General features: G+C 45.5%; 1 protein-coding gene across 3 annotated transcripts in view; it reads left to right on the forward strand.

Moving 5' to 3' along the window:
- The window catches only part of CCDC88B (coiled-coil domain containing 88B), a 1,445,666-nt gene that overhangs the window by 686,400 nt on the left and 731,408 nt on the right, over window positions 1-27,858 (forward strand). For all 3 annotated transcript variants that reach the window (XM_069645149.1, XM_069645150.1, XM_069645151.1), the window contains exons 18-20: window positions 11,303-11,635; window positions 12,265-12,426; window positions 20,569-20,846. In XM_069645149.1, the coding sequence (XP_069501250.1) occupies window positions 11,303-11,635; window positions 12,265-12,426; window positions 20,569-20,846 (773 nt within the window). The remainder of the gene's footprint in view (window positions 1-11,302; window positions 11,636-12,264; window positions 12,427-20,568; window positions 20,847-27,858) is intronic.

Below are 27,858 nucleotides of genomic sequence, written 5' to 3' on the forward strand. Positions count from 1 at the left end.
TAATGGCGTCTAAAACTCAGAGAAGTAAAGGGAAGCAACTTACTCTGGAGGCTTGTATCAATACCATGCATCCGGTGTAGAACCCTGCTCAAGTGACCTCTACACCTCAACGAGAACAGATGCCCGAGAAAGGAGATCAACAGATCCTAGACACATCTCTGAAGGAGTCTCTTGAGGCTAAAATAGATGCCATCAGCATAGATGTGAACTTGTTGAGAAAAGATGTGAGTTCACTTGCTGAACGCATGGGAACACTTGAAAAGGAAGTGGCGGGGAGCACAAGTGGCTTGAAGGACACTTCAGAAGAAGGCAGGGTACTGCAACAACAGATGCGTAATCTGGAGGACAGGGCTGAAGATGCAGAAGGAAGAGCCAGACACAGCAACATAAGAATCATTGGGCTCGCAGAAGGAGAGGAAGGAACGAACCCGACAGACTCTATAGAGACCCTGCTGCTGCAAGAAATCGGTCCAGGGGTCTCACTCAAGGCTTCACGGTCGAGAGGGCGCACAGGACGCTGACGACGAAACCATCACCTGGGGCCCCGCTGAGGCCAATAATAGTGCGGTTACTGAACTACCATGATAGGGAAAAGATCCTCGAGTATTTCCATGAAGGGGGGATGATTCAGCGAGCATCTGCCACAATAACTGCATACCCGGACTACACCCTACAGGTACAGAAATAACGGATTAACTATATATCGGTCAAAGGAGACTACGAGCGGCAAACCTGAAGTATATGCTGCTGTATCTGGCTAGACTGAAAATAATTCACACGGTTGCACCATTTTCTTCAACAACCCAGAAGACACACATAGATGGATTGACACCCATAATTTGCCAACTGAGACGGAGGGCGGAGGGAGTAGTGATGCATAGACACACAGCGAAAGTTATGACAACGCAGCAAAAGATTATAATGTTAAGACTGTGGGGAGATCGGCCCTCCAGATGAAAGCCTCAAGAATTAGGAGTAGCTAACTACAGGAGCCAAAGACGTGGTGACCATTGCAAGGTCACACTACGTAGAAGTCTCCTACACCTCAGATTGGATTTGTTTGTTTTTTGGATATTAGCAGTTATGTATCTGCCTACTGAGCCCGCACACCGGGACGAAACCCTGGAGCCAAGGCGAGACATGGGAATGCCTGAGCACAGGGTGTTGAGCTCAGCAGTTGTTGAGAGGCGGGTGGGTCGGGGAGTTGGGGTAGATAGTTGGGAGTTAGCCTATAGGACCGCAAGGTGTATGTTGGAGTTGACCATTGGACTACTTGTAAATGTCAGAATGTTTAAATGCGATGGGGGAACTTATAATAGTATCTTGTAATGTCAGGGGCCTCAGCAATTATATTAAGCGTAATAGAATAATGACTTATTTAAGGCAACAAAAAATTGACATTGCACTCTTGCAAGAAACACACCTCAGAAGAGAGAAACAGATTGCTCTTGCTAAAAAGTGGAGAAGTACAACGCTTGGTTCGCCATACTCGGCTTATGCTAGGGGCGTAATAATATGGGTAGCACTGTCGGTACCTTTGAGGGTGCTTGAGACTTCCTACGATAAGGAGGGTAGGATGTTTGTATTGTGAGGTCTGTTGGAACACAGAGAATTTTGTATCATTAACACATATGCACCCAACCAAGACACAGCCTACTTCTGCACGTTATATCCATTGATAAACCCGCACAGAGATGGCACACTGATATGGGGAGGGGACTTTAATTGTACGCTCAACCCTACACTGGACAGATCTGATGATAAGTTCACTCACCCTGACCCCGCTTCCAAGTCCCTGAATACATTATTGCAGGCATTTAAACTCTCAGACATATGGCGGACTGTGCACCCGCAGACCCGTGGATATTTGCATTACACTGCTCCCCAAGATCTGTACACTAAATTGGATTATATCTTTACAGCACAGGAGAAGACACTGTGGGCAAATTTGAAAATGCAAATTGCAAGGCACCCGTGTTGTCAGACCATGCCAGCTGGTGGTTACATGGCGGGTTTTTGCCGCAAGAGCGCATTTCCCGACATGGAGACTCAGGAGTGAGTCTCTTAAAGATGGTGCATTCTGGGAAAATTTAAGAGATGGGGTGCGGGAATACTTTACACATAATACAGGAAGCGTGGCATCAGCGGGCACTTTATGGGAGGCCTTCAAGGTGGTGATCAGGGGGACTGTAATCGCAAAGGCGAACAGAGTTCAGGTCCCAATAGAGAGGGACTTATGTAAAGCGGAAAGGAAACTAGAGGCCATGAATGATACGGGGGATCCAACCAGGGGGACGACTCGAGAGGCTGTTGCCTTGCAGCAGGAATGCTTAGAACACTGGGATAGATTAGGCAAGTTGAGTTACAGGAAGTATGTGTAAAGGCAGCATGCTGAAGGGGACAAACCAGGACGCCTACTAAAAGCGAAACTGAGCGGAGCATGATTTGTGCTATCGCAGCAAGGAATGGGGAGATTTGTGAGATGCAACAGTACACAAACAAATGTTTTTATGATTTTTATAAAAGGTTATAAGAGGAAACGTCAGAAACCCCAGAGCTAGATGAAGCCTTAGCGCTTATAGATCTTCCAAAGCTAGATGCAGAAGTGGTCGACAGTCTTGAAGCCCCCATAGCCAGAGAGAAGTTGGAACACCCGATTAGGGTAATTGCCGTCTGGTAAGGCCCCAGGGGCAGACGGATTACCTAGCGAGTTCTATAAAAAATTCATGGCACAGATTGCGCCCTTGCTGTTGACGATACTGAATGAATCGCTTGATAAATGCATTTAGCCACTGTCATTACGGGAGTCAATCATTGTCCCATTACTGAAGCCCTACAGACCTGACACCGACTGTGGATCTTACAGACCCCTCTCGCTGCTCAATCAAGATGGGAAGATTCTAACAGCTTTGTTGGCAAATAGGTTGAAGCCAGAAATTCACAAACTCATACACCCGGATCAGTCGGGTTATGTCCCAAACAAGAATATAACATGCAATTTGAGACGATTGCATCATGTTATTGACCATACCCGAGGCAGCACCCAGCTCATGGCGGTAACCTCGCTTGATGTAGTCAAGGCATTTGACTCGGTCAGATGGCCATGGCTGCTGACGGTGTTGAAAGGATTCGGTATTGGCCCTACATATACTAGATGGGTGAAGCTGCTATACAACAACCCAGTAGCAAGAGTCAAGACAGGTACCACTATATCGAAACAATGGGGATTAGGCAAAGGTACTAGGCAGGGCTGTCCATGGTCTCCTAGGTTATTTAAATTGGTCCTAGAGCCACTAGCGGTATATTTACAGAAAGAATATCATGAGGCGGGCATCAAAATACAGGGTTGTACACACTTAATCTCCCTGTATGCAGATGATATGCTTCTTTACCTACAACACCCAGAGACCAACCTACAATATATACTGGATGTGTTCGAGCGCTATGCAGACCTTTTAGGGATGACAATAAATGCACAGAAGTCATGTCTATTCCCTCTTGCAGGGTACATTGGGAGACCCCTGAGCGCGTTACCCGAGTTGCCGATTAAATGGGAAACTGACACATTTAGATACCTGGGAGTAGATATTTTCCACGACCCTAAAGCAGAACAAGCACAAAACACGTTAAAGGCGGTGAATAAAATAGAGAATTCCATGAAATTCTGGGCAAGCTGCCGCTTTCAGTAATTGGAAGAGCCACACTGTTGAAAATGGTGGTGCTTCCGAGGCTGCTGCACTATTTTACGAATGTCCCTTATAATATACCCAAAGCCTTCTCCAGGACATTAAACACTAATTGCTGGAGCTTTCTGTGGCACAATTCAAGATTCAGAACGTCGTTGGAGAAATTACAGAGACCATATGAGCAGGGAGGAATAAAAGTGACAGATTTTGAGGGATATCTTGTGGCCTGCCAACTACAGTTTTTCATGTACTGGCTATCAGACGAACGGATACAGGACACTGAGCTACTACAACCCGCATGCACCCCATTCATTTCGAAAGATAACTCAGTAACACACACTCGGGCAGGCAGTGCACCGTTCACCACAGCGGCCCGGGGCCACAAACACTTCACGGGGCTTACTACCATGGCCCAGGACTTACAGGCCTACGCTGTCCAGCGTCGCCCCTCAACTTGCATCATCCGCTCCTGCCGCACCACGCCACACCCTGCCCGTGCTCCTGAAGGTCGCAACAATCAGCACCGAACACGGGCAAGTGTGAGCCTTTTCAAGTTTGGGCGACACGTGCTGTGTGCACATTGCCGCTGAGCCTCCTGGGAAATGTAGTTCCCAGGTCTCCCCAGGTTCCACAGCCCACCAATCCTCACAGTACTTCCTCTCTGAGGGGCCTCCCCAGGTCCTGGTTTCTCCGGATGTGGCTTGTGGAACAACTTAATCAACCTTAGGTCATGCACCTCCTCTGCCGGCTCCCAGGAACGATCCTCAGGACCGTAGCCAACCCAATCCACCAGGTACCACAGCTACATCAGACACACTTTTAAGCACCACGTATGGTCCGATGAACAGTGGCATACGTTTCCACGGACACACCATACGTATGTTCTGAGTAGAGAGGCACACCTTATCTCCTGTCTTATACTTAGGGGATTCCTGCTATCGCTTGTAAGGATACCCTTTGTATGTGGCTTTAGCTTTTTCCAAATTTTGACGTGCCTTTTGTCTGATGCTTGAAAGCACCTGTTTACGCTCTATGAGTGCTGGCTTGTTAACTGTTCCTGGAAGATGTTCAGGAAGCATATTTTGCTCTTGCCAGTACGAACATATATTGGGCGCAATTCCAAAGGAGGTATGCTCAGTGTTATTGTAGGTAAATTCAGCTACCGAAACGGCATGTACCCATGCGCTTAGTCCATCGCCTAACAAGCATCTCAAATACTGTTCCATGGTTTGGTTCACCCGTTCTGTTTGTCCGTCTCTCTGTGGGTGATAACTTGTGGATAATGCACAGTTGATTCCCAGCATCCAACAAAATGGTCGCCAAAATCGTGAGGTAAATTGCGCACCTCGATCAGATACAATTGTGTGAGGTAACCCATGTAGTCGTACTATGTTGTTCAAAAATAACTCTGCTAATTTATCAGCACTCAGAATTCCAATACAGTGAATAAAATGCACCTGTTTAGTAAAATAGTCAATAACCACCAGAATAGTGTCATACTTATTCTCCTTAGATAGTTCTGTTACAAAAGCCATAGAAATATGGGACTACAGCCCCTTCGGGGTAGGTAATGGTTGCAGCAATCCTCTTTTATTCCCATGATCCGCCTTGTATCTCATACAAACCTCACACTGTTGTATGTAACCATGCACTTGTGTGCTCATACCTGGCCACCAAAAGTATTTACTCAACATCTGTCGAGTCTTGCGTTCCCCTGCATGCCCTGCTAATGAGAACTTGTGACACCATAGCAAGGCTTTGTCTCTCAGGCATGCCGTTGGCATTGACAGTCTGCCTGCATAGTAAGGTAACCCATTGCGTATGGACCTGAGAGAATTCTTACTCAATCACTCCTGCAACTCTTTCTTCCTGAATTGATTCCGTATCTCTTCTAGTAGAACTTGCGTGACTGCTCCTACAGTCCTGTCTACCCTTTTAATGGGGCGCGAATCCTGTGCTGTTGTTTCGGGCACTTGCTGTCTGGTGAGTGCATCTGTCTTCCCATTCTTTGCCTTAGCCTTTGGGTAATGACAAAGTCAAACTCATCAAAACACTGAGCCCATCGTAATTTTCTTACACTCAAAGGGCCTCATCACGAGTTGGGCGGTTACACCGGCGCTATTACTGCCGGCACTATTAGCCCTACCGCCAAACCCCCGGGCGCTATTAGCGCCGGATCACGGGTTTGGCGGATTGGTTAGTGCCCATTCCCCATTGGGCCCATTCGGGAATTCCTCATTCCCCATTGGGCCCAATGGGGAAAATTCGTGCTATTACCGCCAGCGGATTTCCCGCCAGCAGTAATAGTGCTGAAAATCGGCAAATTTGCTGCGGATTTCCCCCCAGCTGAGAGCTGGGGGGAAATCCGCCAAGGCCATGATCTGGCAGACCTTTAAATGGGGTGGTAATAGCGCTACTGCCGCATTTAAGGGTTACCGCCAGACTCGTGATGAGGCCCAAAGTCTTGCCGGTCTTAAGATACTGTAAATTCTTATGCTCAATCAACACCGTTACCTGATGCCGAAAGATAGTGCCTTCATTCCTGAAATGCTGCTCGAATGGCCAACAACTCCTTATCTGTGATGGAATAGTTCTGTCCACAGGTAGTCAATTTGCGTGAAAAGAATCCGACTGGGTGCAGGACCCACTCCTGATCCTTCTGTGAGAAGACCGCCCCCAGTGCCAAGTTTGATGCATCTGTTTCCACCTTGAAGTGCCTCTCTATGTTTGGACGCTGTAAAATGGGTGCCCTGGTGAACGCCCCATTGATCTCCTGAAAGGCTAACTCTGCCTCCCTGTCCCACCTGAATTGGCTTGGCTTTTGGAGCAATCAGGTAACAGGTGTGATGATCTGAGAAACATTGCCAATAAACCTGCGATAGATATTGGCAAACCCCAAGAACGACTGCACCTCTTTTACACTCTGTGGGGATGGCCACTCAGAAACTGCCTGCACCTTTTTTCTATCCATCTCGATACCTCGGGAGTAAGAATGAACCGCACAAACTCTAGCCATGAGGCGTGAAAACCCCATCTCTCCAACTTTGCCTATAACTGGTGTTCCTTTAAGCGTTGTAACACAGCCTGAACGTGCTATTCTCTGGTTTCGGAGTAGATCAAAATATTGTCAATATACACGATCACAAACATTTCTATATATTCCCTTAAAGCATCCTGCATGAAATGTTGGAATGAGCTGGAGCGTTACACAACCCAACGCCATCACCAGGTATTCATACAAGCCAAACTAGTCCGGAATGCTGTCTTCCATTCGTCCCTAGCCTTCACTCTGATCAGATGGTAGGCTCCCCTAAGATCCAGCTTAGTGTAAATAGTCGCTGACTTCTCCTGGTTTAGCAAAAACCGAAATCAAAGGCAGAGGAAATCTGTTTTAATGGTCCCTTTATTCAATGCCCTATAATCTGTGCATGTTCTCAGAGTGCCTTCCTTTTTAGGGACGAAAAACAATGGCGAAGATACTGGCGACTTAGACACCCTTATTAATATGCAAGCTAACATGTCATCTAGATATTTTCGGCAATGTTGGTTTTCTTGCTCCATAAGGGCATAGATCCGACTTCATGGTGACTTGGCATTAGCCTCCAGATCAATCATGCAGTCGTAGGGTATATGAGGGGGCAAAGATTCTGCTTTCCCTTTATCAAAAACGTCTGCAAATTCCGAATAGATTTCTGGCAATGTGGTCTCCACTGCCCCAATTCTTCTCTGGCATCCTTCCTGGTCCGTGATCCCTTCAACCAGAAATGTCGCGGGCCTGCCCCTTCACGAACATGCGCAATACAACCTGGAGCCTCAAAGGTCACTCTGCGCTCAGCCCAGTTTATCGTAGGATTATGAGTGACCAACCAGGGCATTCCAATAATTAGTCCAAAATCTGGCGCTGAAATTAAATCAAAGGTTATAATTTCCTTATGTCCTGATAAACATTGCATTTGTAGTTGCTGCGTTTTTGTAGTGATGGGCGCCGAGATTAGCATGGAACCATCTACAGACCTCACCGCTTCTGTGACCTCCTTACCCTGTGTGGGCAATTTTAATTTGTCTGCTAATAACACATCTACAAAGTTCCCAGTTGCCCCAGAATCAATAATTGCGGATACTGTTACCTTAGTAGTGGAGAACAACAGAGTCACTAAAATGTATAAATGAGGATGCTTGTTCTGTAATGTGTTTGCCCTACTGCTTGGGAACCTCTCGTGCTGAGGACTTGTCAATTCAGTTCCCTCTATAGACGAGTCTGTCCTTTTCCCACCTCCGATTTTAACCTAGAACATCCCCTTTGCTGTGGTGTGTTTGGACAGTTCCGAATAAAATGACCACCCTTCCCACAATACAAACAAAGGTTATCCTTCTTCCTCTTCTCCTTCTCTTCCACTGTGAGGGGTCCCTGAATGCTGCCAGTTTGCATATGCTCCGCTTATCCTTGTTTGACATTAGTTTCCCGACTCCTATCCAACCATACAAATGGAACTTCTGGTCTCCTTTTCCCCCCTTCCGTTCACTTATTCTTTGATCCAGCCGTAAAGCTAAATCAATCAGAGCTGGACATGTAGTGGGTTGTGGCTCCACTTGTGCTATTGCATCTTTCAACTCCTCCTTCAGACCCTGATAAAAGAACACAGTCTGCTTTGCTTCTGGCCAATCGGTCTCGATAATAAGTCTATTAAATTGTGTGATGTAAGTCACTAAGTCCCGAGTTCCCTGGCATAACGCAAGCAGCTCCTCATCTTGGGCTAATCAAATATTTTTACGATCAAACAAACGCCTAAACTCCTTGGTGAACGGATTCCAATTATACAATAATGGATCATCCTTCTGAACTAGCGGAATTGCCCATGCTGCTGCGTCCCCAGAGAGATAGGAGGTGACAAATGCTGTCCTAGCTTTAGTAGTATCAAAAGCCGCTGGCTTGCATATGAAATGGAGTTGGCACTGAGTCAGGAAAGCAAGGTATTTCCTAGGGTCCCCCGCAAACAGTTCGGGGGCATCCAGAGGTACATTTAATGGTTGAATAACTACCACCGTAGGTGATCTTTCTGTAAAAGAGGATGCCGACCCCGTCCCCTGTAAAGGTGTACTCTGGCCGATCAACCCGCTCACCTGTGCTTTTAATGCCATCGTCTCCTGCCGTGACCCACCCAACTCTTTCTGCATGTCCTGAATAGCCTTTAACAGTCTTGCTAATTGTTGGGTGGGGGACTCCAGTTGGCTTAGGTGGTCAATCTTTCCGTATGGGGGCTGATTGTTATGTCACACCTGAAGGGGTATCTGCAACTCCTCTCTAACCACAGAAGCCGAAGGGAGTACGACCCTCCCACCTTGGTTGTGCACGGGTCCCTGATGCATATAACAGGTCACCACAAGACAGCCATAGGGGGGAAGAGGATTAGGGAGAGATTGTGCATAGGTAGGGGGAGATTAGGATCACCGGAAAGAGGGTTAGGGATGTTTGAATGGATGAGTATGGTGGAAAACAGGGAAAGAAACCATACTATATGCGTGCAAATGCCAAACAGTCCAGAGTCACTCTTGCTTGAGTCAGATGCCTAACACCTACAAACCTTTCTGGCTTCCTGCTTCCTGTCTGCCTCCTGACTTCCCTAAACATGTAAGCACATACAATGGATATGATGTAGCCACATAACACACATGGAGAACTGCTCTCCTACCATAAGCCATGTATGATAACACATAGTCCACGTGAGACAAATTAACATGAATGATCCAGCATTGAGGTTCTTGCCACCCTCCCCGCTACTGGCTTGTCGGATGTGAAGGGTTCGCACTAAAAGCCACCCCGCTGTGAGTTTCCCCAAGGGACTGTCCAGTTATCATATGCTCTTCAATATTGTCCTCAGCATTGAAAGCAAGGTTCACCAAAAACATTCATATAAATTAATCCTGTTCCTTCACAGGGATTCCTTTTCGCAAAGCTGTTCACACGTGAAGCCAAACCATATCCTGTACACACACACTTGATCATATATTTAGGGTTTTTACTTATCTTTGGCTCTGAAGCGCCATGCGGCGACCCCGAGCGAGTAGCAGATGTCAGTAACACCGCTACGGCAGACCGCGCACCGTTCACCACCGCGGCCCGGGGGCACAAACACTTCACAGGGCTCACCACCACGGCCCAGGACTTCCAAGGCTACCCTATCCAGCCTCGCCCCTCAACTTGCTTCGTCCGCTTCTGCTGCACCACGCCATACCTGAAGGTCACAACAATCAGCGCCGAGCACTGGCTGGAGTGAGCCTTTACAAGCTAGGGCGCCACCTGCTGTATGCATGTTGCCACTGAGCCTCCTGGGAAATGTAGTTCCCAGGTCTTCCACGCTCCACAGCCCACCATTCCTCACAATAACACACTTCTAGAGCTGAAGGCTATCTTCCTGACTCGCAAGTCTTTCATGCCGGCTCTCACAAGCTCTAGAGTGTTGATTCTTATAGAGAATATGATTGCAAGGTTGTATATTGACAAGCAGGGGGACTCCAGATCTCTTCCCCTCTGCAGGCTAGCGATATAAATCTGGAACTGGATGCTGATTCTTCCAGACAGCTCATGTACCAGATGTTCAGAATTCAGAAGCTAATTTCCTCAGCAGAGTTAGTGACTGGAAGCACAAATTGGATTTACATCCACAGTTCACTGATTCAGTTTTTGTATAGTGAGTTATTATCTCAGTGGACGTCTTCACTATTTGATGTAGGGGTATATAAATGTTTCTGACTTGTAGAAATAAGAGACAAAAACAAGTTAATGCCCATAGTGACTACTGTACTCCTAGTCCATAGTTCCTTTTCCTCCATCGGCCCTCCCAACTTACCCATTAAACCTATCTGTCTGTAAGTACTGGTGTGGTTGGATGGAAAAGGATTAATGGGCGGTTACGGAGGGTAGATCATGAGGAGCATGCTGATGATGCGTTAATGCACACAGCAATTCCTTTAAATATAATCGGTAGTGCTGTGCAAATATGACTCTGATCCCATCACTGCCGGCTGGGCTTCCCAGTAGTATAGAGAAAAGGGGCATATGCTAGGAGGTTAATACTGAGCAACGTTTACATCTCAAAATTCCTACCTCTTTTATCACATCCACCTTTCTTTGGGCTTTTGACTGGTCTACTCCTTTCCACTTTTTGAATGAGAAACAGAGCTTCTCTCAAGCAGTGTGCCAAATGAACAAGAGCAAAAGAGAGTTACACTGAAATGAGTAAGCTAAACAATAGATCATTCGCTTTAAAAGAAAGTATGGGCTGGACTGTATTTCAACTCTAAGACCCTCCATAGCAGCCATAATTCCTACACTTTTATACACCACTCCAGCTAGACAGCACTCCTAAAACCTTCCATCACACTTACCTGACCACCACCAGTACTGTTACATTGTCCTTATCAGCCAAGGCCAGACACTTTATACATCTCTTCTGATCTATAACTCCTTCCACATGGCCCAGGGCTAGAGCCCTTACACCAGTCCCCACAGTCAGAACTCAACCCTCCACAGTGAATTCACCTACATAATTCTCCAGATCCAGCACTCCTATGCTATGATTGTGTTGATAAAACTGTCTTTTCTTTCATCTTCATAGGTTAAGCGCACGCAGCACAGGTGGAATTTGCAGCAGGAGACACAACAAAAACCTATGTCTGGAAAGGAGGAAATGATCACGGAAAACGATAGCCATCGGTCCTGGGAGAGGAATATGGACATGGAGGTCAACGTTAGCCAGTCTGCAAAAGAGAAGATAGTCGATGATGTCAACATCATGCGATCTGGGGAGGATGAGTTAGTCAAGAAGGAAGGCCTCATCCCCTGGCCTGTGGAGGAGAAGATGGTCGAGAAGGAGGCCCATGGTGGGCATAGCAGTGTCCACTCCAAGGCAGAAGCTGTGGGGGAGCGGCTCATTGAGCTAGAACGTAATGTAAGGGATTGGCTATGTTCCCAGATCAAAATCGCTCAGCACTTTACAACTGTGGGGTAAAAAATCCAATCTCTGTCGTGTTATGCAGCTCACTCTTCTATTTCAGTACTGGCACAGACACACACACACACAAACATAGCCCAGTCAATGCATATCAAATCGGGCTGAAACCCTCACAGTTCTGAAAATGCACCTCAATCCTACTGCATCTCCTTCTATTTTAGGACTGACACCCACACACTGCTCCATCATTGTGATCCACCATGCATCTCTACTAAGGAGCCCGTCATATAGAACCATCAATTAAGCACTCACTATGAGATTTGTGTCCTTCATACAGTCCACTGTTCACATCCTAGCAGGACTGACTCAGTCTTTTACCCTTCCAAAGATGCTAAATTCAGTGTCATTAAATGACCAAATAATAACACGTGTTTACAAAATAGCAAAAACTGCAGTAACAAGTGTTATATAAAAAAATAAGTTATTATTTATTCATTTCAGGCCAGACCAACTGCACTCCTCGCTATTCTACCATTGGGAACCACACATGTTTGTAACTTGTTTGTCTTGTAAGAACCCCATTGTTGATCCCTCCTCACCTCTTTGCTGTGTTCCCTCTGATACAGAATGCAACACTAGCAACAGAGAAGCATGCCTTGCTATCACAGGTGAAGCAACTGGAATCGCAGTTGGGAAATATGCAGTCACAGATTCTGATGCTCCAGAAGCACAGTCTGTCCATACAGGAACAGACAGGTGGCCTCCAAGCCCTCAACACAAGGCTTCAGGTGAGGAAATTTCAGCCTATCCGGAGAGAAGAGTTGAGTACTGCTCGTGACACCTGCTGGGGAAGTTGAAAGTAAGGCTATCCTACTCCCTTAGCTGGCATTAACTCCACATTCCTTTTCCACTTCCCATAACTTACTGCTGAGTACCAACTTCCATGATAAGAACCCATTTCAACTTCTTTTTTCATTTGGTCCTGCCCCCCTCTCAGGCGGTATAAAACCCACTATCCCGCAATCCCACAGCTGCATTTTGTATGCCTTACAGAAGAGTTTTATAGCTGTGGTACATGATACAACGTATGACCACCTGGCTGCTAGGCTTTGAGGGGCAATAGTAGGTGACTCTTTTATCCAAACACTCATTGCAGGGTGACTGGGTGAGCCGGGAAGTTAGCAGACTCTATGATCCATGCTGAAGGATTGCAAATCGCCTGATCATCTTGTTCGTGAGGCACTGCAGGGATTCTTTCACTTCAGTAGTAGAAGCGGCCCCCTTTTGCACAATGTAACATTTTGACAGGTGGTCACGCCCTCTGCTTCCGGTCGTAGTCCCTTCCCTTTTGATGTGCTTTGATATAAACATAATATATATTTGATATAAAAAAAGATATAAAACATTTTGAGATCGATTTTATACCAAATGTATATTATCTATAAAGTGTTTTTCTATTTTATATCAGTTTTGATATAAAGTGAATATACATTTTATATCAAACCTATATATAGATGGGACGGCGCTCGCCGATGTTGCTCGATCAAACGTAGAGAGCGAAGTGAGCTCTGAAGACAGGCACTGTGAATCTAGGGTTTCGCAGAGTGACGCAGTCATCACATCACAGAGGAGATCTGCCCAGGGGTGATAGGAGGTGGATATACATTTTATATCAAAATGATAAGCCCCCCCCCCAAAGGTTTTGATAGTGATTTTATTGCTCTCAGCGCTCGATCGAGCAACATCGGCAAGCGCTGCTCCCAGCCGCTCCCATTTATATAGAGATTTTATATCAAATTTATATTCACTTTATATCAAAACTGATATAAAATAGAAAACACTTTATAGCAATAAACCTTTCATATAAAATCGATATCAAACATTTTTTTATATCCTTTTTATATCAGATTTATATTACGTTTATATCAAAACACAACAAAAGGGGGAGGGACTAAGACTGGAAGCAGGGGGCGTGACACCTGTCAAAATGTAACATTGTGCAAAAGGAGGCCCCTTCTACTACTCACTTCGAGCCCTGGACAAAAAGTCGATCTGCACCTGGGCACAGGTGAGGTGGGAATACAATGTATGTCGCAGCTTTTCGCTCCATGGATGGCAGCACTCATGTTACAAGCATGCAGTGGGAACAAGGTCCTCCCAGCAGCTGTGCTGAGCGAGGGGTTTTGGTTGAGGAGAAAGGAGTGCATGCCCCATTGTCCTAACTGGTGACCCTGATTGCATGACTAGCATGAGCCCAGAATGGAGAACTGCTCTGCTTCTTGGTCCTGAGACAAACATAATTTGTAATGACTGGGCACTCCTTCAGGCAGCATAATTTGGAGTAGCTAAAAGAGACTCTTGGTCTGAGAATGCAGCAATTGTAGCCGTTTGGAGTAACAGGTGTGGAGCCGATATGGTTTGTACAGCAAGATTACAGTTCACTATTGGGGGCTTCTCTGCAGGCCCTGCTTCAGGATTGCCATATAACAGTTTCCGATGGATGGCAAGGTATCCTTCTTGAATTGGGAAGGAAGGTAACATAATTATGCCAGATCAGTACAAGTGTCCAATGCAAAAGCTCCACTGCACTTTTAGTTTTGTTTTGGTCACTCTTCTTGTTGATTACAGATTGACTGTGATTGACTCAGCAGAGCCATCCTATGACCAAACTGCCCCACCACAAGCCTAAACTTTGCTAGACTAAAGTAATAGAGGTTCAAGTGGCACTCAAGAAGAATGCATAATGCCACAAAAGCACAAAAACAGCTTCCCATCACATTTGAATATCTCCTTCTTTCTTGTGACGTTCTGTAACACGCTAACTATTGATTGATTTTCTCTTTGGGGGCAGAGATTCCCAGTGGCTGCGCCTGCCCTACCCAGTGCCAGAGTATGAGTGGGTGAACGAGAGAGGTGAAGGAGCCTTACTGCTCCCCGGCTATGAACAGTGGCTGTTACTCCACTTTTCTCAGAAAAAAAGACTTTGCGATTTACAGGCAATGTTGAATATATGACATCTCAGTGGCAGTAGCTCACCCCGCTGGACTAACTTTAGCGCGTCTGCTTTGGGACTTGCTCAACTTTAGGGAATTTATAAGATGTGAATCCCACATGCTGCTTGGAATTGCTGCATTGCCAGCAGAGCAATTTCTAAACATGACTTAATACCTCCAGTCACATCGACACACTCTTTGCGGTAACATTTGGGATGTGCAGCCGGGGGCTAAATACTGTAGACATCTCTGCCGGTGCGAGGTAGGTCCCTGCTCCTGTTGCTATGGGGGTAGTTGCCTTCTTTGCCCCACAGTACTCATAGTGTGTGGTTATGTACATCCTATAGCATTGGCTCAAACAGTGGAAAAGTAGGTGAGGCACAACTAAGACAGGACCCTATTCCATGTCATCATCATCTGATTTTCTGCCAGGTCTCCAATGGGTTAGAAAGGGTGCCCTGGAGATCATGGACTGGGGATTATCTACCACTCTGATCCTTCCTGCAGATACAGCCTTAGGCTAAGGCAGCAAGAGATTAGGGCCATTTATGCAGGATTTACTCCTACAGGGTGTAATATGAAGTAGCTGGTGGGACTGTTACCAGCTGCAGGTGACTATGTAATGTCTTAAACTAACTCTTTGTTGGAAGAGGGAGTGTCAGTCGGATGGTTCTGTAAAAACGTCCTTACATGAAAACTAGTTTCCAAGCCATTTTTCTTTGCTCCTTGGCTTTTGGGGGCTATGGTCATAGAGGACAAGTATAATATCACCTGGGGAAGGGTACTACAAGCCCTAGCCTTTCATGTTTTGGGGACCAGGCATGTGGTGTGAAGCATAGGGGTTGGGTCTGGTAGAAGTTAAAGCATGTAGTACATCTCAGCATTGCAGCAAAGGGCCTTCAATGATCAACCTGTTGGTAGACTTGGGGCCACGGACAGCCTTGCAGTCACTGATCTCCCACTGCCAGGTGTTCAAAAGGCTACTGGCAGAGTAGTAAACCAAGGCCGTCTAGAAGACCCTGGAGCTGGGGGCATTATTCCTGAGGCAGATCTCTGACCGAGGAACTCCCCAGTTCTTGCAGTGCTAGGCCAGTTTTTCCTATTACAGAAGACGCTGTTGTTGGATCACTTCTTGAAAATGTTCATTCTCTGTCTTAAAAACCGGATTCAAACTGGCAAGTGGATTGCAGCGTGATGCCCAAGGGGCTGGCCTTCCTTATCAGGATGGAACCGTTTTTGTAAGACAATCTAATTTTAGGGCAGGTGATAAAATTAAACCACATTGATTGACGGGCTGGGTTTATAGGTCATTGTGCTACACAGGTGTTAGTGCTCCTAACTATCGCGTCCACAGGTTCTTCTCAGTTTTGATAATTTCGTCTGACCTTCTTTTCATGACTGACCCGCATCTGTTTGTCCTGGTATAATAAGGCGCAGGACCATATAAACTTGAGAATTCTTAGTTCACAGAGCAAGATGAGTCAAGAGGTCAGCATTTCTCGGACAGGAAGATCTGGGTAATGGTGTTGCAAGCCATCCTGACCTTGGTATGTGGAGGAAGACAAAATTACTTGGGGCCTTCAGTCCTTCATCTAAGCAATACACTTCAAGGTGTGTGTGGGGGGTATTCCTGTGACATCTGCTGACCATCTTGGTCAGATTGTGTGGACTCTGTCCTACTTTAGCTGGCATTTAGCCTGGGACAGATCAGAAGGGGTGATTGAGTAGAGGCTGCCTGTAGCTTGTATTCTCCTCTTCTGTATTCTTATTGCAAAGGTTCTGCTCCAATCTTTAGGATCCCAAGATATATATGCATACGGGTTGAGTTTTTAAAATGTATAATAAGTTGCATAAATCCACTATATCCATTAGACCCAGTGAAGGGTGGGTGTGGGACGAGTTTCACATAATCCTGTATTGGTGCAAGATCTCTCATTTCGATATGGAAGACAGGGGCTGTCTCTACGAGTGAACACAAACGAGCAGACTGGTGTCCCCTCCAGCAGTTGTTCAGTGACTTGAGCAATCAGGTTCACCCTTCAGGTGTATTGGCCCTAGTTGGGGTACAATCCACTCTCACTCTACAAGTCAAGCAGCCATTAGTATGTCAATATCTGAAGCTAGATGCTTAGATGTGGGTTATCAGATCTTGCCTGGGGCTCAGTGGAGCCATGAGCAGATAACAGTTCAGACGGGGTACTATGCTCAAAACTGTTCTTATAACATATTTTGTCAAGTTCTTCAGGAAAAACAATTGTTTCCCATCTATCCGCAACAGCTGTTGGTCATGTGGAATACATTGTGCATAGAGTTCTTGTCGGGTGGAACTTAATTGGGCTGTTACGTCATCCCTTAAGAAAGATGGTATAGTATGTATGACCCCATTTATCAGGATTCAGTCCAGCATCTATGCCTACCTAGTCTGTATCCCTTAAAGTCCTCCGTACTTATGTGCTTTCCCCAGTCTTGTTGACAGTACAGCGTGATGCTAAATTGGGGATATCCAATTTCGGTCTGTCATCTTTAGAAACATATAGATGACTTATATTTCTCAGCCACCAGATCTGTTCTTTTTATGTGTGTTTTGCTTCAGAAAGGTTTCTGCTTCCCTAATTGAAGGCCAGAGAAAAGCAAGGCCTCGAGATAGGCATAGCATCCTATCTGGCAGGTATGCAGGATAGATCCTATTGAGATGCATGTGGAGAAGGAATTGGGCCGTCACATGTCCTTGGTCAGGGTCACTATCACGTGCAGTTACTATTATAGGGATAGCTTCTTTGTTGCATATATATCGTCTTGCAGGTATTCACTATCAGGATGATTACTGGGTTGTGGATGACAGATAAAGTGATAGGGTGGGCTGGTGGCAGGCTTTTTAGTTTCTAGTCTTATCATATGCACCTCTCCAATGTCTTAAGTACTGGGGCAAGGAAGAGGGATGTAGATGTAATGCTCTTATTACTTACCAGTAATCTTCATTATGCCTAGTCCTACTTTTCCACATCACAGTACTTATGTGACCCGCCTCACCCTCTCTTGATTGTTGATGGACAGGCCCATCATTGTGAGAGAATGTGAGATGCTGGGGGTGGCGGAACCAAAAGAAAACACATTTAAAAAAAGTTGAAATGGGTTCCTGTCATCAAGGTTGGCACCTCCGAAGTAAGTACTGTGACGAGGGAGGACTATGAGTAAAGAAAACCATCAGTAAGTAATAAGAGCATGTATTGCTTTCTTTTCCTTGTCATGGTTAAGCAGTTACATTTATTTGTATATCTTAAGGGCTGTGCCCCTCACATCACTCAGCTTATTCAATTCCTCTTTTAGCGTAGTAAGGTACATGGTGATAATGTTTCAGTACTTAAATGACTTTGTTTTACATACCACTCTACCCTGTCAAGTGTTGTCTTTGTAGAGTAAAATGATAAGATAAGGCAGGACATCTGACTCGGCTCACATACCCCTTCACCGGTTAGAAGATTGCCACATGGGGCGATGGGTTACATAGATTACACTTGCAATTTGTCAATTCCAGCATTTGTAGAGTAATATGTGGATGCTAGCCAAGTGGTTCAAAGGCCTTGTCCGACATACATATGTACTCAGTCAAATCCTGCATTGGCAGAATAAGGCAAGGCAGGATCTCAGTATTTTATGGTCTCAATCTCACATAGTAAATCATTTTGTCAAGTTAAGGATTTGCAAATCGCTCTTTAGTCTGCAGACAGAATCACACACACCACTCGACCAGTCAATTTCTGCATTTGCTGAGTAACATGAAGCGAGAGATCTCAGTAGTGATCACTATAGTGGCAAAATCACATGAGGTGAGATCTCGCCCCTCGATGGGTGCAACAGCCAATCGGGTTGCTCCAAAACCAGCCTCGATAAAACAATCCAAGCCCTGGTTTGGAAAGAGCAACATGCTGCACACTCCCACCCGCTATCTCCTGAAAGGCTGGTGCTCTCCCGCTAGGCCCGCCGCTCCTCCAGGGGCACCCCACCCCACCCCACACACCAGCTGATTTGCCATCCCACAGTTTGTCACTGCAGCCACCAGCAAAGGACGCCATGGAAATGGAAGAGGGACTCCGCACTGAGCCCTACCTCCCATTTCCATGATGCACATCTTGAGTGTGTTTTTTGTATCTGAAACAATGGGTTGGGTATGCTCCATTGCCCATTTTTCAGACAAAACCATTGCTGGTAGCACCCTAGATTGAAACCCTGGTTCCTAGTAGCAATAATCCTGTGTTACCCAGGCTATATATCGGGTGGTGATAACCTGCCTAAGGACCATCGCTAAAGCTCTTGCTCCGCTCGGCCCCATTAATTCGGACACTGAGCCATTACCACCCTGTACATCTCGGGGAACAGGTCCTCATTACTTAAATAGCTTACAGGCTCGGTCATGTATACTGACCTACCCATTGAATTCCAGTGTTAGCCTTGTAAGTGGAGTCACAGGTAATTAGTAGTTTACAGGCTCTGTCATGTATACTGACCTACCCATTGGAATCCAGTGTTAGCATAGTAAGAGGAGCCACGGGTAGTTAGTAGCATACAGGCTCTTGTCACAATAGTATACAGGCTTTTGTCACAATTGCTACCACAAAGGATTGAATCTTGAAGTGCTGTGAAGGATCATGCAGGTTAAAACAAAGGAAAGTAACAGTAATTACAGAAAGGGAAAGCAATGATTCCTGTTTTTTCTGAGTAGTAATGTTTTTGTCAATACTGCTGTCCATTGGTGAAACAAAAAATACTGTTATGGTAGGAGAGATTGAGAAAGGCGAGTGAACACTGCTTGGAGCAATAATGCCAAGTCTGGAAGTAAACAAAGAGCAAATGGCCTGTAAAGCAAATCAAATAAAGCAAAACAGACAGTTGAGTGGATTACGAGAGGCATATTCATGGGGGACTCGCCAGTTTAAAAAAAAACAAAAAAAAAACAGTGCCATCAAATCAGATGTGCAGGCATTCAATGGCAGCACTTTGATGTACAGCCCCCTAGTTGTATTCTTCATTGGTCTTGCAGTATACAGCCCGGGATGTCTCAGTCATGATATGCTTTATTGCACCTGCTACTCCACTCATCACATCCTGCGCTGGCAGTTAAGGATAAAGCAGCAACCCTTAGCAGTTTACAGTGTCTGCCATCAGACCACTTCAACCATTTGAGTCCTCTTTTGACAAAGCAAGATGGGGCAGGATAGCTCCATGTTTGACAGGCTCTATCAAATTATACTACCCCACCCAATCGATACTTGTAAAGGCAGTTAGGTAAGGCAGTGTCTCTAAAAAGTGTACATGCTCTTTTACACATAGCACTTCACCAGGATAATTCATTCATTTGCAAAGTAAAATAATCTGGCAGACTCTATCCCATACAGCCTACCAATCGGTCTAGTCATGGGTTGGCACACTAAAGTGACAATGGATTGTTCAGTAGTTTTGGGCTCCATCACGCACATCACCACACTTCATGATTCCCGGATCGGCAAAGAAAGATTAGGCAGAGACACACTCGGCACACCACCAGTTCCACTAGTTTACCATATTGATTTCTGTTTTGAAAGACTGATAAAATGGAGGGTCGCTTAGTAGCATTTGCACTCTCTTAAACATATGACCTACCTGGTTGATTCCTGTGTTCGCAGAGTGAAATGAGGCCAGCACTCTTGAGTAATGGTTTGCTACTATCAAATATATCACTACCCCATATCTACTTCTGCATTGGCTGAATAAGACGAGGAAGGGTCACAAATAATGTATTTCTCTCCCACCTATATATTCGTCCCCGTCAATTCATGCGTTGGCAGTGTAGGAATATGTGTTCTCTTCTGCAGTAGTTTAGGGTTTCTTCTATCCATCTCTTACTCTACTCTGACGACTAATTCTTTTTGTCTCCCACACCCCCATTTTCTCATGTATAAGGTGGAAAATTCTGCCCTGAGCTCCCAGAATGCCTCTCTCAGCACCCAGGCTTCGCAGCTGCAGAGCCGGCTCAGCGTGCTCGAGAGTGAAGAGCGGGCTGCCTTGAAGGACCGCGAAGAGACTCGGGCCCAACACGAGGCCCTGCTGAAAGACCACGAACGGCTGGCACAGCTCCATGAGCGCCAGGGGACTGACATGGAAGGGCTGATGGAGAAGCACGGCAAGCTCAAGGCAGCGCAGCGTGCCCTGGAACTGGAGCATAGAGACCTGGAGAGCAGGTAGTAGCATTGGGCATGTTATGTGTCAGTGGAGACAGACATAGGTGTTAATTCTTATAGTGGGGGTTGGGAAGGTGCACAGAAAACATTTTAACTCATGGTTATAATTCACCTTGCAATATTTGCTTATTTGTGGCATGGAGCAGAGTCACGAACTGGAGTCACTGAGTTTGCACCCCATCTGCTACGTGCCACAAATCCGACAGCATCTACGCCCACATCTTATTTTGATGAGAGCGGAGATGCTTTGGATTTCTGGAAAATCCACTTGATAAGGGCTGGTGCAATCTGTCGGATTTCATGTGAATGCTTTCCACCATATACTGACATAGCAGCTCATTTTATTCCAATACTCAACCAATGATTCACCCCAGAAGATTTACTAGCTAGAGGGGTGAAACGGAAAGCAGAACGATATTGAAGAAGTCATCCATCAGATGACTCAGTTTCAGCTTATAAACAGGCTGCCAGACTTTTTAAGGCTGCAGCGTTTAAAGCTAAAGAGCTTCATTTCAATGCTAGGATTGAAAGGGCTACATCTAAACCAAAGGAACTCTTTTCAGTCCTTCAGGAATTAAGAGGGTCTACTGCTGAGTCCTCCCTTGCTATGGATGATGACTGGTGTCAGCGTATCCTTGATGGTTTCACCCAGAAGTCCCTACAGCATCAGATACGTATTCCGGACCAGGCTCAGACATTTCAGTATGTAAATGATACGCCTAGACCACCTTTCAAAGAATCTATTCAGGCTACTAGTCACTTTTCTTTTCACAAAGTTTCAGAAAGTGAGGTCTTAGAGATCATTCAAAAAATGAAGCCCACATCTTGTAAAGGTGATATTTTCCCAGCTACACTATTTAAAGATTTTGCGCCTGTACTGGTCCCATGGGTCACAAGTTGTATTAATCGTTATTTTCAAGAGGCTTATGTCCCTGAGAAAATCAAGGAGGCGTGGATAACCCCTCTATTGAAAAAGGAAAATCTTGACCCCTTAGCAGCTGGAAGTTACAAGCCTATTACGAATGTTCCTTTTATTCTAAAAATAATCGATAAGGTAGCGTGCTCCCAATATCAATAATTTGTGGAACTGCAGAACATTCTAGCAAGGGAGCAATCAGGGTTCTGTGTAAATCACGGAACAGAGACTGCTCTACTAAATTTAAAAACCAACATCACAGAAATTATCGAGGAAGGGAACGCGGCATTGCTTCTGCTGTTGGATCTCTCATCGGCTTTTGACCTGGTTGATCATGATCTGTTGGCAGACAGGCTGATTCATGTAGGGAAATGTATTCCGTCCGCAGTATTCTGATTTAAATCCTTTCTGGGTCCAAGGACAGCTTGGGTGGTTGGAGGAGATGCCCAACCCTAAAGGTGCTCCTAACATGCGGTGTCCCTCAGGGATCATGTTTGTCACCACTACTTTTTAATATATACGTCAAATGCTTATGCGATCTCCTTATCTCTCTGGGGGTCATGTTTGCAAACTATGCAGATGAAACCCAGATATTATTTAAGCTTTCTGGGGTGTATAAGGATGATGTAGCACAAAGTTGGCAAAGTCTTTAAAGCCATACAGAAGTGGATGACCATGAATTCCTTGGCCTTAAATGATTCAAAGCCTGAGTTACATATTCTGGGAACACCACACAGACTGAAGGACCTAGGTGTACAATATAAATGTCTTGTGATTAATGAGAAAACTATCCCAGTATCCGACTCAGTCAAGACACTTGGAGTCTTTTTCGATTCTCATCTCTTCTTTAAAAAACATGTTTCCTATCTGAAATCTTCATGTTCGTTTTATGTTCACTTGCTGTGGCAGATTCGTCCCTACCTATCAGAAGCTAATATGGCCCTGATTGCAGCAGCTATAGTGAACACAAAAATGGATTACTGCAATAGTCTTCTGATGGGCACATCTCAAGCTGATATTAAAAAGCTTCAGGTTTCATAGAATGGAGCAGTGCATGTTGTCTGTGGACCTGGCCGTCGTTCACAGGTCTCTGAATCCCGCAGGAAACTGCATTGGCTCCCAGTTGAGCAGCGTATTCGCTTCAAGGGCTCTGTTCTGGTGTTTAAATGCAGAGTGAAGCAGAGTTAAAAGAACCCCTGTTCGACGGACCTTTCGTTCAAACAATAGGTTAACTTTAGATCAACCATGTGTAATCTTAAAAAAGATTGGCGGGCCAGCTTTAGTTCCTGGGCTCCTTCTCTTTGGAACTCGCTTCTGTCAGGCATTAGAGGTTGTGTATCTATACTACACTTTAAAAAACGCCTAAAAACATTTCTTTTTGATAGGAAATCTGACTAAAATAGTCATATGGTCACAGGCTTCCGTTGGGGGCTTGCCCCCCTTTCTGCTTGTGTTAACGCACACATTCTCTTTTTATGTTTTATGTCTGTGTGTCCCGTGAGCAACCTGAGGCCTTCGGGCGAGTGGCGCTATATAAAAAATCTTTAGATAGATAGATAGATAGATAGATAGATAGATAGATAGATAGATAGATAGATAGATAGATAGATAGATAGATAGATAGATTTGAAGTCAGAGTCCTCATACATTTGCACTCATGCCTAGCCAGGTCCTTGTCACCAAATGTTTGTCAGTTGCACGGCGATGTGCATATGTGCAGAGCAAAAGGCATCATACACTTGTGTACACCGCCTTTTGCCCTGCACGTTTGCACTCCACCGTGTGAATTGAGTAAACGCAGCCTGGCATGCCGGGCAACTTTTACGTGTGCAATTACAAAAAAACGCTGTCCCTATATGCGCATAGTAAGCAGCGTTCACAAGTAAAATTAAATGCTGACTGACATTTATCTGGTTCCACATGCGCGGCTGCACATGCACCCCTAGCAAGAATTGCTAGTAAAACAATGGCCTCAGGCAAGTGGTCAGTGAGACGACCTAGTTGGTGCTTCGCTAACGTTAGTACAAGCTCTACGCTGGTGGAAAAAAGACAACATGTTAAAAGGGAAACCTTTTCGTAACCCACCTGTACAAGCCACACTCACAACAGATGCCTCACTCTCAGGATGGGGAGACCATTACCTTCATCATACGGCATACGGCGTGTGGACACAAACAAGAGCCAAAAACCTCAAAAGCCTACTAGAATTGCTAGCAGTACTAAAGACAACACAAGCTTTTCAACAACTCCTAGTGGGCCAAACGGTGCAAGTCCTCACAGACAGTAGCACTGCCCTGTTTTATCTAAACATACAGCAAGGAACACACTCTCTAGGTCTGTCCAGGTTATCCCAAAAGATATGGAAGTGGTCACTGAAACGGAACATGTTCTTAGTCTCACGACACGTTCTAGGGGAACTCAATGCTCTAGCAGACGCTGTGAGCAGAAGTCCACTACTAACCGCATCACGTCAATGGCAAATTCACAAAGATATTTTAGACAATGGGCCTCAGTCTCAGTACGAGTCTGGCGGTAGCCGTGCCAGAAAAACCGTCAGGCTGCTGCCGGACCCGAAATACCATTCCGCCTCTGTGATTGCCGGAATCCCCGGGGCATTACAACCCCGGTGACCCGGTAATTCCGGAGGCGGAATTCCGTAAATCCGCATTCCCATGGAATCCCATAGGACTCCATGGGGATTGGGACAATGAAAACACTGGTTCCGTCTATGACGGAGCCGGTGTTTCCATTTCCGCCTGCAGGTGGGTGACGTTAATCCCACCAGGGCAGACCTGGCGGGAGTGACACCTCCCACCTGCAGAACTCAGAATCAGCCGGTCCGGAAACAACGGTGGCTGTGGATTTACCGCCACCGTTGTTTCCGGACCGGCAGGGTCATAATGAGGCCCAATATCTTCACCCAAGGGGGGCATCCACCTCTAGACTTGTTTGCAACAAAGCAAATCTTACAATGCCCAGACTTTGCATCCAGGTTTCCGCAACCAGTGTCCAAGGGGAATGTCCTGTGGATGAGTTGATCAGGGAAATTTGCCTACGCTTTTCCACGGACCACTTCTCAACAATACAGTGCACAAAAATGCACCAGGAACAAGTCACACTATTCGTAATTGCTCCAACATGGGCACGACAACCATGGATCCCACACCTACTCAAACCAGCAATGTGCAAACCAATCATGCTTCCATGCCCTTTCAACATGTTGTCCCAACACAAAGGGACAACATTCCATCAATACCCTCAAACTATGAACTTGGCAGCTTGGCTCCTGAAGTCATAGAATGTTGGCACTTAAATCTTCCACAAAGGTGTATGGATATCCTCAAAGAATCACCGAAACCCAACACTAGACACTGTTATTTTAACACGTGGAAAAGATTTGTCATTTGGTGCAGATCACACAACATAAATCCAGTTGACTGGTCACCATCTCACATTCTTCACTCTGTGCTTTACCTACTAGACTCAGATAGTATTTAATTCCATCAAAGTACACCCAGCAGCTCTGTCTGCTTAGACTGCGTCTCAAAACAAAGTGTCATGGTGGAAAGTACTAGTTAATGGAAGGAGTAAAAAGACTATAGCCTTTTCAAATCATCTACCAGGTTGTGACCTTAACGTTGTTCTCACAAAACTCATGGGTCCACTCTTTGAGCCGATGCACAAAGCCAGCCTAACATATCTAACTTACAAGACTGCCTTTCTGGTAGCTATGACTTCAAAAAGAAGAGTCCGTGAACTACAAGCACTCTCAGTACAAGACCCTTTAATTATCATCCACAAAGGCAAAGTGGTTCTTAAAACACATCCTAGGTTCTCACCCAAATTTATATCTAAGTTTCTTGTTAACCGATCCATTGAACTTCCTACTTTTTTCCAAAATCAAATACAGCTAAAAGAAGCCTCCAAACACTAAACGTAAGGAGTGTGGTCTTGTACTACATACACAAAACTAAACCGCTAAGGAAAACAGATCAACTCTTGGTTTCCACAGCACCCAACAGAGAAGGAGATCATATTTCTAAAAACGCAATCTCCAGATGGTTAGCCAAATGCTTACAACTTTGATGCTCACTATCCAAAAAGGCTTGACCTTTTACACCAAGACCTCAATCTACACGAAGTACAGGAGCTACTTTAGCATTTATTGCAAATGTTCTCTTAGATGCAATTTGCAAGGCAGCTACTTGCAGTTCCAGTCTTACCTTTACTCAGCATTACTTCATAGGCACACTCTCTAAAGCAGATTCATAGGTGGGACAAGCAGTGTTGAAACATCTATTTGCCGCTTTGCCTTCTCACAGCCCACCTCTTTCTCCAGGCACTACTCACTAATCTATGCATAGCATGTGATATAAGCCTCAGAAGGCCGACATTACTCACTGTAATCATATTTCTGATGCTTGTATCTGCCCTTCCTCCCCTCCTAGATTTCAAAGGTTCATAGATGTCTCTCTATCTTTACCTTTATGCTTACCTATCTTGTACTCACGTTACACTTCATGCACCCTCAAGTCAGAAACAAAACAATCTTAGGGACCTCGACACATGAAGGACCATGGGGACAGTGGACGTCACACTAGGGATAGTATTACTAATACGCCCAGTCAACGTCCATTTTCGAGTTTCGAAAACAAATCATGTAATACTCTGCGATTACCACTAGATGGCGGCCTATGCATAGCATGTGAATCTAAGCAGATAGAAATGAGTAATGTATCCCATATATCGGACAACACTCATAACAGTCGTGAGGTTGGGGGGGGGGAATGGCTCTCGTCTGTAAGCTTGGCCCCACTGCTCATGGCCACAGCCAAGATCGTTGCATCACTTAAGCGCTTTGAAACACATTGTGTATAGGCGCTATATAAATAAACTATCATATCATATCATATTTGGTGCAATGGGGACAGTGGACACGGCCTATGGGGAGTGGCCCACAGTCTTTTTGCCTAATTTTTGCAATGTGGCCACAGGCCATGGCTAGTGGGATCTAGTAAGTTACCAGGGAGGGGTATATTGTCCAGGGCTGTAGGGCGGGGCAGCAGGCCCTGGAGAAGAACCTTTGAAATACTGTGAAAAACATCAGTTTAGACAGAGTTAAGATGATTTGATTTTTCTCAACAAAACCCAGGAAATTCGGCAGGCGTGAGGGGTGATGACCATCTTAACTCTGTTGCTCCCCTTGTTGCTCAGCCCATGAGCACATACATGAGATCACAGCAGAGATCAACAATCAGATTAACAAAATTAGATCATGGGGACATTGCCCAGTGGAACTCTTGAGTTAAGATGGTTGCCACACCTGCCGAAATTACTGGGTTTTGTTGCAACAAATCGGATCATCCTAACTCTGGCTAAACTAAATTTCTTTCATTAAATATATGGGCGTGTTAGTAATACTATCCCGAGTGTGACGTCTACTGTATCCATGGTCTGTCACGTGTTGAGGTTCCTGAGATTGTTTCTTTCCACCATCGTGGTTGGTTGCAAGTTTCGGAGGTCCTTTCAGGCTGATGTCTTTGATTATCTAAAGTTTATTCGTAGACTTTCTTTCTCTATCCTTTTCTGTCTGCCCGTGGCTGCTGCATCATATACTGCTCGACGACCCTCGACTGACGGTTTCATCGTTGATGACGCCTGACTGAATCGACGACCAGACATTGCAGCCTTCACGGGCCTCTTCGGGCCTCGACTCTTACAGTAGAAAGAGCGGGGGGAGGTTTCATATAGTCGCATCCTTTTGGAGAATGGATATTCTGCCACCCTATTTACTCTTTTGTCGCCAAACTTCCCTTTTCATTCACTATGGAAATAACCCCCTTTAAATGTTGTCCAGGCTGGAATAGGAAGTTCCCTTGGAAGGATATGCACTGAGTGTGCAACTACTGGTTTCCTAGGGACCACCAAGAAAAGATCTGCTAGTCCTGCAAACCTTTGCCCCCTAAAACCCTAAAAGACCGCCGGACCAAGCGGTGGGCCGTCCACACCATGAAGGCCGAACCCTCCATTAATGTGACAGCGGAATCCAGTGAGGGCAGTATCAGCGGAACCCGATGTGCGGGCCCCCGACTCCAC

This window comes from Ambystoma mexicanum, chromosome 2p, assembly GCF_040938575.1.
Source record: "Ambystoma mexicanum isolate Mex_15411 chromosome 2p, UKY_AmexF1_1, whole genome shotgun sequence".
Classification (NCBI taxonomy): domain Eukaryota; kingdom Metazoa; phylum Chordata; class Amphibia; order Caudata; family Ambystomatidae; genus Ambystoma; species Ambystoma mexicanum.